Source organism: Megalobrama amblycephala, linkage group LG15 (genome assembly GCF_018812025.1).
Source record: "Megalobrama amblycephala isolate DHTTF-2021 linkage group LG15, ASM1881202v1, whole genome shotgun sequence".
NCBI classification, from domain to species: Eukaryota; Metazoa; Chordata; class Actinopteri; order Cypriniformes; family Xenocyprididae; genus Megalobrama; species Megalobrama amblycephala.
This window is the reverse complement of record NC_063058.1, coordinates 33,253,051-33,265,848: the sequence shown is the minus strand read 5'-3', so window position 1 is coordinate 33,265,848 and position 12,798 is coordinate 33,253,051. Positions and strand designations below refer to the sequence as shown.

Sequence of the window (12,798 nt, the reverse complement as noted above, 5' to 3'; positions counted from 1 at the left end):
TGATTTAAATATGTTTTTAGTACATTAATGGATCTTGAGAGAGGAAATGTCATTGCTCAGGCCTCACTGAGCCATCGGATTTCATCAAAAATATCTTAATTTGTGTTCTGAAGATGAACGAAGGTCTTTTTTGGGTGAACTAAGAAATAATTCCCTCATTTTATTAATTTGTTCCCTTGTTTTCCCTAGTAAATCATGGCCACATTGTAATAATTCCTTCCCTTGTTTTAGTTCAATTAAAAAGAGAGAACAAATTAGTCCGTCGCCACAATTTAACTAAAACGAGGGAAGGAATTAGTAAAACATGGCCACGATTTTTGTCTGACTGATTTTTGGTGTGTTGTGAATTGGGGAACATTTACACGAAAACGATGTACTGAAAATGGAAACGTTTTTCCTTAGCGATTTTGAAAAGTTTTGTGTACAGTTGACAATATTATCAAAACGATTCCTGTTCACACTGATCCACAAAACGCTGTATTCTGCTGCCAGGCCAGTAGATGGCGATGTCACTATGTTAAGAAACACTACGCGCCTATAGATTGCACATGACATCACCGTTGTCGCAAATTTGTGTTTTTGTAGTTTACACAGAGACGATAACGGTATCATTTTAAAAAACTTGCACTTTGAAACACATTTTCAATAGTGTTAATTTCGTTAACGAAGTCTATAACGAAAAATTTTCGTTCACAACCTTTTTTTTTTCCCATGACTAAAGGCTCGTTCACACCAAGAACGATAACTATATTAGCGTCCACACCAACGCACAATATCATGCTGGAACTCTTTAAAGCAGGATGGATTCTGATTGGCTGTCAGTGTTTTTATCGTTTATCAGCTGGAAAAAAAAATCGTTCTGAAAGTGATTTGTTGGAAAGTGATTGTTATAGTTGTGCTGTGGACTCTTTTTAGATGATTTTTAGAACTATATCTTTATTGTTATTGTTATAGTTATATGTATATAGTAAATGAACAGCCAAAACACAAAAAGTTTTCAGTTTTTAGTTGAAAACGGTGTTGTGTAAATGACCCCTTAGTAGTTTTTGTCACTGCCACAAAGTCGTTATTACAGAGAAAGTCCTACAAAACATCATTAAGATACAAAGCAAAAATCTTCAGTTTGACTGACTTCAACAAATATAATTGATGTTGTGAGTTTAGTTTTGTATATGCATTCTGAACAGCATTTTCAGTCATCTTAAAGGCCACCTGTTTTCAGTCAGAGCAACAGGCTTATCCGTGCATGTTTAAACGCAGAAGCTTGTTCTCTGTGTTTAGACTCTGAGGATTCCTCTGGGTCTGAAGTACGCCTGTCCTGCTGAGAGCACATGGAAACTGGCCGTCTCCTCTCTGCTCAAAGTGCTTTCCATTGGACTCCCTGTTGCTCGGCAACAAGCATCCTCAGGCAAATTTGACACAATGTGGCCGGAGCTAGCGAACGCATTTGAGGACTTCCTGTTTACCAAAAGGTGTTCAATTTGTTTTGAAGAGGATCTCGACATGATATCATGATATATTAAATGCAAACAGTGCGTACTTACTTTCCTCTTGTGCTTTCCCACAGCACACCTCCAGATAATCTGTCCATACAAGAGTTCCAGAAGAATGAAGCTGTAGATGTTGAGGTAATTTCATCTGACGGTAGATCCACATGGCCAAATATTACTGTTATGAAACCAACAATTCCAGAATTATTGTTAAGAAATGCCATTTTTAAAAAAGATTGATTAATAATAGTCTGATAAAACTGGCCGATAAGTAAGGCTGATATATCGACATTTTGTGATAATAAAATTAATTATATTTTTAGTAAGTATTAAGCATATATTGTCTACAAGAAGTTAAATGCAGCAATTTTTGTACATATTATTTGCTATATATATATATATACACTGCGTTCCAAATTATTATGCAATTGGCATATCAGTAGGATTTCAGTACAATAAACATTCAGATTTTAGTTTTTCTAAGAAAATGTTTATTTATCCATGTCTTTTTAGATAACTGATATCAATTTCAGACAAAATAATTAGCCAGATCTATGGAAACCCTACTTAGAGGTTGTTCCACATTATTAAGCAAGTCACAGTTCTCATGGGGAGGAAGAAAGATCTTTCTGAAGATGAAAAGCATGAAATGGTGCAATGTTGTGCAAAAGGCACGAAAACAACTAATATTGTGTGAAACTGAATGGAGATTATTGAATTATCATAAGATTTGTGAGTGATTTAGAGCACAGCAGAACTCGGTCAGATAAAGGCTTATTAATGAAAGTTCCTATCAAAAAAATTAATTGTATTAAAAGGGCAGCTATAAAAAAGCCAGTGTTGAGCAGCAAACGGGTATTTGAAGCTTCTGGTGTCTCTGGAGTCTTGAGAAGCTCACCATGCAGGCTGGCAGTTGTGCGTAAAGATGCATTTTAGACACCACTAACCAAACCTAACAAAGAGAAACATTTACAGTGGGTGTAGAAATACATTTTCAAACAGTTTTATTGCTGTGGTGTTTTTGTGCAGCATGTGATAGTGCATAGTGCATTGTACAATAGTGCATTTTACTGTGCACTATCCTCCTTTTTATACCATAGCTGAAAATGGCCAGTTATGAACTCCACATATCTTGCAAAAGTCATTTTAATACCCTCCATCTCACTTCCCAGTATTCCAGCCCAAATCATCACCCACCAGCTCCTTGCTGACGTCACAGTCTTGTTGGAACGTGGTGGCCATTCACCAACCATCCAGAAATCCATCCTTTTAGACCATCCATTGTAGTACGGCATTAGTCAGTGAATAAAACTATTTAAAAATGAGTCTTCATGTATTTCTACACCCACTGTAAATGTTTCTCTTTGTTAGGTTTGGTTAGTGGTGTCTAAAATGCATCTTTACACACAACTGCCAGCCTGCATGGAGAGCTTCTTGAGACTCCAGAGACACCAGCAGCTTCAAATACCTGTTTGCTGCTCAACACTGGCTTTTTTATAGCTGCCCTTTTAATACAATTAATTTTTGACAGGAACTTTCCTCAATAAGCCTTTATCTGACCGAGTTCTGCTGTGCTCTAAATCACTCACAAATCTTATGATAATTCGATAATCTCCATTCAGTTTCACACAATATTAGTTGTTTTCATGCCTTTTGCACAACATTGCACCATTTCATGCTTTTCATCTTCAGAAAGATCTTTCTTCCTCCCCATATTGCATGAGAACTGTGACTTGCTTAATAATGTGGAACAACCTCTTAGTAGGGTTTCCATAGATCTGGCAAATTATTTTGTCTGAGATTGATTCCAGTTATCTAAAAAGACATGGATAAATAAACATTTTCTTAGAAAAACTAAAATCTGAATGTTTATTGTACAGAAATCTTACTGATATGTCACTTGCATAATAATTTGGAACGCAGTGTATATATATATATATATATATATATATATATATATATATATATATATATATAGTGGCCAAAAGTGATGTACAGCCTAGGAAAATTGATATCTTCACCCTTTAATATTATTAAAAATGTGTTAAATATTTTATAAGCATATTGTGTAGTTGTGCTTCGAGTCGATTGTTTTGTGATAATAACAAAAACATGCCAAATTGTGCAGACATATTTTCTGGCCAGGCTGTAATACAAAGAAATTATGCAAAACACATGCAAAAACAAGAGAGAACCAACCGAATATTATTAACTGATGATGTTTGTAGTCAATGTATGCTTTTACCTGTCAGCTTTTTGTTTTTATATGCATCTTTTTTGCATAGTAAATGAAACCTGTAGTTTGCATTTTTCCAAATAATTTTGTCATATATATACCTTAACTAAGTTTAGTGTTTTGTTGTTCCCTCATATTTAAAATATTTAAAAAATATAAAATATTTTCCTCATATTTTGATGGTTTAGTCAAACTTTTAGAGTCATTATAAATATGTATCCCCTTCGGACATCACTTCTGGCCATTACTGTGTGTATTAAAATACATATATATATATATATATATTTAAAAAATGTTAGTTATGTATAATATAATGTACATGAAAATATATTGGGTTTCTTGTCCTCTAGGTGGTGCAGTTGATCAGCACAGAGATTTTACCATTTGCCAATTTCATACCCAAAGAATTCGTGGGTCGTATCATGAGCATGCTCAATAAAGGATCGATTCACTCCCAGTCTTCATCATTCACAGGTACGGACTGAAAACAAAAGAGAAAATCAACTGATTCAGAACGTGTTCACTGTTCATAAAGCAATAGTTCACTCATAAAATGAGGATCCTGTCATTTACTCACTTGAAAGATGATGTTAGGAAGAATGTTTTCCACGCAAAGAAGGTTGTCAAGTAGACTTGTGTGAAATGTTCCAAGACTTCTAAATCCATATTAAAGCTTTGTGTGAGGAACAGAATGACATTAAAGGGGTCAAGTACTGCATTTTTTTTTTTTTAAATTGTATTATGTTATCTGATTTCCACATTTTTACATCCAAAAACATCCTAATTTAGAAGTAATAAGCCATTTTCTGTCCTGTTTTTGACTCTCTCTTTCTAACACTCTGTTTTGATGGGCGTGACGCCTTCAAGACTTGGAAGTAAACACCCACTGCTATGATTGGGTGACAGTTTTGCATATTAAAATAAGTAAGTACTTGGAGTTACCACAGTTATAGTTGACAAAGGATGATTTAACGGTGTGAATTATGAATGAATGTATCATTGTTTGTCACACTGTCGTTCTTGTAGGCTGTTCATCCTTTTCGATAAAGTGAAAAACGTATACATCGTCATTTGCAGTGTCGTGTTTTAAATAAAATGAAACGTGTTGTGATGTCTTACTGACAAAACAGATATCAGTCACTGAAGATTTCATTCAGGATTACAGTGAATGGCTTTGAGCGAAACAATAACAAAAGCAGCGTTCATTACGAGTCTCCTTGTGTATCCCATAATAGATCTGTAACAGACAAAGCAATAGTGATAAATGGTAAAAAAATGTGTTACTCAAGCTTGTGTGTTGCAACATTACTGGTGTAGTTGTCACTGATTCATCTTTTATTTTCAGTCACCCTGAAAAGTCTGCGTCGAACTGTCTTGTTTAAATACAAATCAAACAAACTAACATTGTCTTACTGACGTGATCTGACTGGAACTTCGTTAAAAATAGTTCATCCACGATTTCTTAATGTTAAGATCACAAGGATGGCAATTCAAAGACTGTGTTTTTCCACAACTTGGCACTTCAAAACATCTGTTTTGTTGCTGGAATAATCCTGTTTGCGTGTCTGTCTCATATTTACTGCTACATGACATGCGTGAATTGGTTTGCGGGGCTAAAGAGGCGATGATGTAGAAGTAGGCGTCGATTTTCTTCTGCAGAGGCGGTCTTTCATCACACTATAATGTAATAACGTGACAAAAGCCGTTGTTTTCTGAGCTTGGTTTCAATAAAAGCTGTTTTTGGACTAACAGAGAAGTTTTGAGTACTCTTTTATATGTCAAAAGATCAAGGAAGTCTGCGCCGATAGCCTTGTGGGCAGCACGCCGACATATAGCGCGGTTGCGCTTCAGTCATCCCGAGTTTGATTCCCGGCTCGTGGACCTTTCCCAACCCCGTCCCCTCTCTCACCCACTCACTTCCTGTCAAAAATCTACACTGTCCTGTCAAATAAAAGACACATACACCAAAAAAATTAATTAAAATACAATTTCTCAGTTCATGACCCTTTTAAAGTCATTCACTAACAATGGTCAGACACAGGGATTGGAGTGTGAAGGCACTAACTGCCCCCTCTCGTCCCGTGCAGAGGCTGAAATGGACATCCGTATGCGGGAGGAGTTCTCTAAAGTGTGTTTCGAGACGCTCCTGCAGTTCTCCTTCAGTAATAAGGTGTCGACGCCACAGGAGGGCTACATCTCCCGTATGGCGCTGTCAGTGCTGCTGCAGAGGGCGCAGGACGTGCTCCGACGATACGTGGAAGACGAGAGACTCAGTGGACGCTGCCCGCTGCCCAGGTCAGCTGACGTAAACGCACACACTGAGCCTTTTCTGAAATATTTCTATCTCTGTGCATTTCCTATAATTCTGCGTCGAAACTATCTTTGCGCTATACACATAAACATGGATTGAATGAAGAAAAGCATATTTTTAGGATCATTTAATTTTTTTGCATGCAAGCAGATTTTCTTCTCAAATTACTGTAATAAAATAATCGTCGTCATTATAGTATTACAGTAAAGTCCAGAAAAAAATGCTATCAGTTATAAATACTTGCTAATTAAAGTAATATATCTTCTTTTTTTTGCATTACAGTAATGAGAATGATATTTTTGGCATTAATTTGTTGAGGAAATGTGGTTAAAGGTGCAATTTGTAATATTTTTGCAGTAAAATATCCAAAAACTACTAGGCCAGTGTTATATATTTTGTTCACTTGAGTACTTAAAATATCCCAAATGTTCCAACTATTTGTAAATCGTGAGAAAATTGAAATTTTAACCAAGGCCTGTCAATGGCGTCATACCCGCGTTACCCTCGGTTTCTGCTTTATTTTGTAGAAACCATGGAAACACCAAAGACGCTTTAATATATACATGTTTTAATAGACAAGGGAACAACTGTTGATATGTTTATAGACAGAAAACTAATTATTGTTATGTAGCTCAACATGTTTAGTCTTATTGTTTAAATCTAATTTTCTTGATTTGTTGCGAGTACCATGCTTTACCATGGTTATAACATCATTTAACGTTATAACATCATTTTAACACTCTCAAATGTATCTAATATGATAAACAGAGCTGCGTTACCTCATACTCATGACCGGAAAAGCGGAAGCGGCGCCGGCGACTGTGTCATAATAAAAGTCCTGCTGCTCGTGAGGCGTGTGTTGATCAATCGCTCCAGCTCCTCGTTCGGCTCCACAACACTCGCTCCTGCTCTGCTTCATACTACAGTAACGTTAATAATCACATCCATGAACATGATTTCTGCCAGAGTCCAATCCTGATTATTTTCCACCGGCTGTGAGATGGAGACCACATGTCCCAAGATTCCGCGCTCAAACTTGCCGTCATCAAGCTACGCCTTTGTTTTGAATAGGCTTCTAGCGGACAGAAAATATTACATATTGAACCTTTAATTGTCATGAAAATAAAAAAAAAATTTTAATATTTCTAAAAATAGGCTTCAATTTTTAATGCAGCATATAATTATTTTCTTTCTTTTGATTTTGGGATGAAATGTATGGAAGCTTGTAGGGCTGCCCCCTAATAGTCGACTAACCGTGGGGAGAGCGCGTGATCAGTTGCATTTAACTTAAAATACTCCATCATTTTTGGTCATACAGATAAGAATAATCCATCATTCGAAACTGTAAATGGTTTGCTTTTATTTCTGTAAACTCAAAATGTTGTGTTTTTGTAAACTTTCTGCCATCTTGATCTCAAGTGAACTTGAGCGTGCCACCAAAACTCAGCATATACTTGCCTCACAGACATGAGAAATATATCTATAGAAATTCAAATCTAAAACAAATATTCTCAGATTATGTGATCCGTATGAAACGTGCATATAGTCGCGTCCACTACTGCGGAGATGACGAGTCAGCATCGTCGACTTCATCTCGCTGTAACCCTTCCTGTTCGAGTACTGATTAAGCTATGTATTATATATAGGCGATTTAAAGGCTCATTATTAAGATTTATATGGTTTATTAATATAAACGCGCAATCAGTTGACTAATTGCTTAAATGAGCGACTACTAATCAACTAGAAAAATCTTTAGTCGAGGGCAAGAAGCTTGTTTCCGATACAGAAAAAAAAAAAAAGTCTTAATTACTCAATTACAAGCTTCCAAATGTTCACAAAATTCGCTTTGACTTTGTTTTCACTAACTAAACTGCACAGAACTTGATTCTGAATGTTTGTCACTATTTCATTTTCAAGGCAACAAGTGACTGAGATCATCTTCGTGTTAAAAGCCATCAGCACACTCATGGATTCCTTGAAAAAGACTCAACCAGAGAACGGTGAGACGGGTTTGTCCTTTCGGTGTTCTGATTATCTGAACGCAAACATGATGCAACATAACATTGCAAAAGATGTCTCAAAACTTAGCAAGTTACTTACCTAGACAGCATTTTGAGGCATCATAGGCAAGTTCCAGGTTTTGCATCCTTGTTTTTGCTCATTTCTCTCCTCCTCTTCTTTGCTGTCCGGGCGTCAGTGGATGGGAACGTGTGGGCTCAGGTGATCGCGCTGTACCCGACGCTGGTGGAGTGCATCACCTGCTCGTCTCCTGAAGTGAGCTCCGCCCTCAAAGACGCCCTGGGGCCCTTCAAAGACTTCATGCAACCGCCCGTCTCCAAAGTGCAGAACGGCGAGTCGTGACTGAACGTTTTTATTCCACCGCAAACATGAATGTGACTGTTTCATACACCACGCGTGAGGACTCCGATTCACCCCCATCTTCATGGCAAACTGTTGATCGACAGCTCCAAATCCCATCATTCTAAGCTTCTTCTAATACGAGCTGACGGTAGACTCTGATTGGCCGACTTTAACGATGTATTAACTGCTACGTTATATTTGCAGTGTTTGTTGTTTTTATGGGTTTTTGGTCCCCTCCCGACCCCCCCCTCCCCTGGAGTTAATGTACAGTGTTTGGTGATAGTGTTAAAGATGTAATTAAGAATTACGTATTTGGATTGAAAATCAAATCCAAAAAAATCATTTAAAAAGAGAGAACGGAAACATCATAATAAACACATGAAGAATGGTCTTTTTTTTTTTCTTCTTTTTTTTTGTGAAATTTTCTCAACAGCAATGAATTTTATGCAAGATCTTACTGTAACATTCCATGTCATCTTTAGCCGCATTGAGAAGGGTTGAACCCGGTGTGTGTACAATAATAAATGGTACAGTTCTATGAACATCAAACGTATCGCTCCTCTGGTTATTCATGAGACGCATTTCATCTCCAGTAGCGCCAGTTAATTAACTTTCAAATTAGAGATGCACCGATATATCGGCAAATAATCGGTAGTTTAAAAACAGCCGATATTCAGGGCTGATATATCCTGTCAATCAAAAGAGGGCACGAAAATGCACTGCATTTGTGCTTTGTGTAAAGAAAATGCTAAGAAACCAGTTTGATGTTCGATATTAATAGTAATTAAATGAATTAATAACATTCAGAAAGTTTTTAGTTATTAATTTGAGTAATGTGTTTTATAACTGATACCAGTTACTCTGAAACAAGTTGATGTTTTTATTTGCATTTCTTTCAAAATATAATAATTATAATGAAATTATCATTAATTTAAAAGAAGGTATAAAAGGCCAAACTACTGGTATTGTTATCGGCAGATATCACTCTGAATAATCGGGTATCGGAGAAATGTAGTATCGATGCATCTCTAATTCTAATATGACTATGAAAAACGTTTCAAGCTCTTCTGAATGTAAATGAAGCATTAAATAAGCGTTTTAACGTAAAGTCCGGCAGTAATTATTGCAGGATAATTACAACCTGACAAGGATTCCAGCGCCTGTCCTGTGTTGACATGCATCTAAAACATCTATTTTAAACTATTTTATTGTTATTATTCATGCATGCAGCTGATATCACATTGGGAAACTACATGGTATATCTGTGGTTTGAAAAATGTATTTCACCACAGAAACATTTAAAACAAGGCAAAAACTGATTAAAAACATGACCTAAAATGTTTTCCAGTCTACATTAATAAATTTTCCATATACATTTGTGACCCTGGACCACAAAACCAGCCATAGGTATATTTGTAGCAATAGTCAACAAAATTATAGATTTTTCTTTTATGCCAAAAATCATTAGGATATTAAGTAAAGATCATGTTCCATGAAGATATTTTGTAAATTTCCTACCGTAAATATATCAAAAAATGTATTTTTGTGAGTGGATATGCATTGCTAAAGACTTCATTCGGACAACTTTAAAGGTGATTTTCTCAATATTTTGATTTTTTTTTTGGACCTTCAGATTCCAGAATTACAAACCAAACATCAATGGAAAGTTTATTTATTCAGCTTATTTAGTGCTTTCGATTTAAAAAATGACTGGTTTTGTGGTCCACATTTTACCTAAAATCCTAATGCTGAAATCTTAATGCCCATTTCACTTGCATTTGTTTTACAGCCAAAAACAACTGGATTCTCATTCTTTTGGCTTCACTTTTCAAATAAGGGCAGGGTTTTTATGTTTTTGCACGCAGCCATTTCGCCTCAGCACGACTGGAACGCTGTATTGACCAATCAGCATCCAGGACGAGAACTATCCGTTTTGTGTAATATTTGTATTTTTATTGTCTGAAAAAGCTCATACAACACGTAATTTGCTAAGTTAAAGTATTATTTAACATCACACACACACACACACAGTCTTTCTCAGGACTTCTGTTCTGTAGGTCTTTACAGTAAGTGAGTGTCAATCAAAACCAACTCATTCAAAATCACGAGCTCTAAGTCTCGTGTGAACTCAGGAAAGAACCATTGGCTGAGGAATGCCGGAGGCGTGGACCCTTTTGGGGGTGTGTGTGTCGTGGGCGGTGGCCCTCTGACACCCCATTGGCTGAGCTCCCAGCCAATAGCGGAGCAGCTGAAGGGAGTGTAGCCCGCTCACGAGACGAGTACTACGACCATTCAGCTCGGAATCTTCGCGCGCTCTGGAACGTTCAGCGCGAATTCTTGGAATTCTTTTTATACGGATTCGAATTAGGGACCACGTTTTGCGGGCTCCGAAACCGATTTAGCCGTGTACTGGCTGAGGTAGTAGTTTGTGCTGTTGGTTGGGATGTGACATTGCCCGTTATGGAGATGACTGCGCAAGCTACTCCCTTGCCAGTGCTGGTTACACTCTTCCCAAGCTGGAATTCGCTTTGGAATCAAAATCGTCTGGGAAAATATGTTTTTATGTGACATGTATGTAAATGTGTGTGATATAGTCATAGTTGTGTGCATGTTAAAATTGTTCTGAGAGTTGTAAATGTGTGCTCCGTGGTAAGTCATTTAAATTCAATAAATGCGTATCTTATGAAACACCTTGCTGTCTTAAGTGTCTAATTTTTGCTTTTATTAATCACTTGTTTTAATGATATGCATACTGAATTGTGAATTAATAGGGATTGGCCATATGCCCCAGTTTTCTTCAGTAAAGTAGTGTTTTTTTTGTCGAGCACAGCAGAAAAACAGGTATTACTCTCGGGAACACGACGGGTAGGGTTATTAATTTTAATAGATACTTGATTTTGCCCTTGGGATTGCTAATACATGTAGGTCATACTCTACTGTTGCTATGAAGAGAGCTGTGACGTGGCTTTTTCTGCCCACTACCGTAGAATCATCGATCGTGACGTCACGTGGTAACGTACATTACCTGGGATGGTTTGGACTACTCAACCTGAGCACGTGCACTTAGTGTACTTGGGTTAATAATTACATTTAATCCTTGAAGAAAAGGCGTAGTTAATGTACACGTGGGGTGTTGAATGACATGCTCTGATGTCATTAAAGGGTTAGCCTCATTTAACCCTGAAGACCTCCATTAACTATACTAATACTACGTGTATAATTTATAAATATGACTATGTTCTTGATCTGAATCATTACATACCAGTTTCCTCCCAGAAGGGAAGTACCAGTATCTTATCAACGTGTGTATAGGTTATAAAATATTATTGATAAACCCAAATCACGTCTGTATAGGTTTCATTTTAACATATTTATTTTTAACTGCTACAGTGCAAATTGTTATAAATTCATCTATCTATCTGACACTTGATCTGGTGCATGTGCTGTAGGTGGTCACCGTTAACTGGATTTTATAGCGGAAGTACATGATTAGTGTAGATAATGTGCTGACGTCATTCATGCAGTAAGTAGGCTGAAAGCTTTCGTGTAAATCTGAGGGAATCGTTCAGGATTTCTCTTCTAACCAGGTTCATGACCTAGAGATGAAAGAAATGCTGTTCTTCAGAAACTCAAGCGTTTTAAAGGCGTTCATGTTTGAACAGGGTGCGTTTCAATCGTTATCAAACTCTACTATTATCACAGCTGTTGGCTGGTTATGGTAGTAAATTTATTCATTTGTCAAATATGTCAACTTAGATCAATTACCGCAGCGCCAACGACAGTTTCATTCTCAGAGGATGTAAATGGCCAAAATGAGGTAATTTCAGTATATTATCTTTCTTTGACAAATCAATAAATTAAATCCAAAAATGAAAATAAATCGACACTCACCCTAATGTCTTCCAAACATGGTTTTCTTCAACACTACAAATGTGTCACTTACAATTTCAAAAAGGACAAAACACCAAAAAAACTTCTAAGATGGATGCCGTATTTGATGAGAATGAAACGTGCAGGCCATACGCGTTGTTCTGTCTAAAAGTAATTTTTAACTCATTTTAGTGTTTTATATAACGATCAAAGACTTCGTCTATCCTTCACTGATTTCATTCGCGCCAAAAATGGTTTACATGACTAAACTCCATTAAAACCATAAAAGTAGTCTAGGGCACTAGTGAGTTTTCTTAAATCGTATGATAAATGAGTCTATTCCCAATCAAAACTAAATCGTTACTCACTGAGAATCTCCAGCTCACGAATCGCTGAAATTTGACGGTTGAAAAATGCAACGGTAAATTTAAATTTGAATTTGCAGAAGCGCGAATGAGATTAAGGCGCGGCTGGATGTTATCAGCTAATAATTTAGTAGAAAACATGGTAAATAATGACAAAATGTTAAA

At 36.7% G+C, this 12,798-nt stretch overlaps 1 protein-coding gene across 5 annotated transcripts in view; it reads left to right on the top strand.

The window, feature by feature from the left end:
- Window positions 1-8,947, top strand: part of mon2 (MON2 homolog, regulator of endosome-to-Golgi trafficking) — a 47,064-nt gene extending 38,117 nt beyond the window's left edge. For 4 of the 5 annotated variants that reach the window (XM_048159459.1, XM_048159460.1, XM_048159461.1 and 1 more), the window contains 6 exons: window positions 1,282-1,472; window positions 1,568-1,628; window positions 4,077-4,200; window positions 5,814-6,021; window positions 7,955-8,037; window positions 8,235-8,947. In XM_048159459.1, the coding sequence (XP_048015416.1) occupies window positions 1,282-1,472; window positions 1,568-1,628; window positions 4,077-4,200; window positions 5,814-6,021; window positions 7,955-8,037; window positions 8,235-8,398 (831 nt within the window). In that variant the 3' untranslated portion in view covers window positions 8,399-8,947. Of the gene's footprint in view, window positions 1-1,281; window positions 1,473-1,567; window positions 1,629-4,076; window positions 4,201-4,593; window positions 5,015-5,813; window positions 6,022-7,954; window positions 8,038-8,234 lie in introns of those variants that run through there. The other variant, XM_048159463.1, reaches the window with a different exon arrangement.
- Window positions 8,948-12,798: the final 3,851 nt, after the last annotated feature.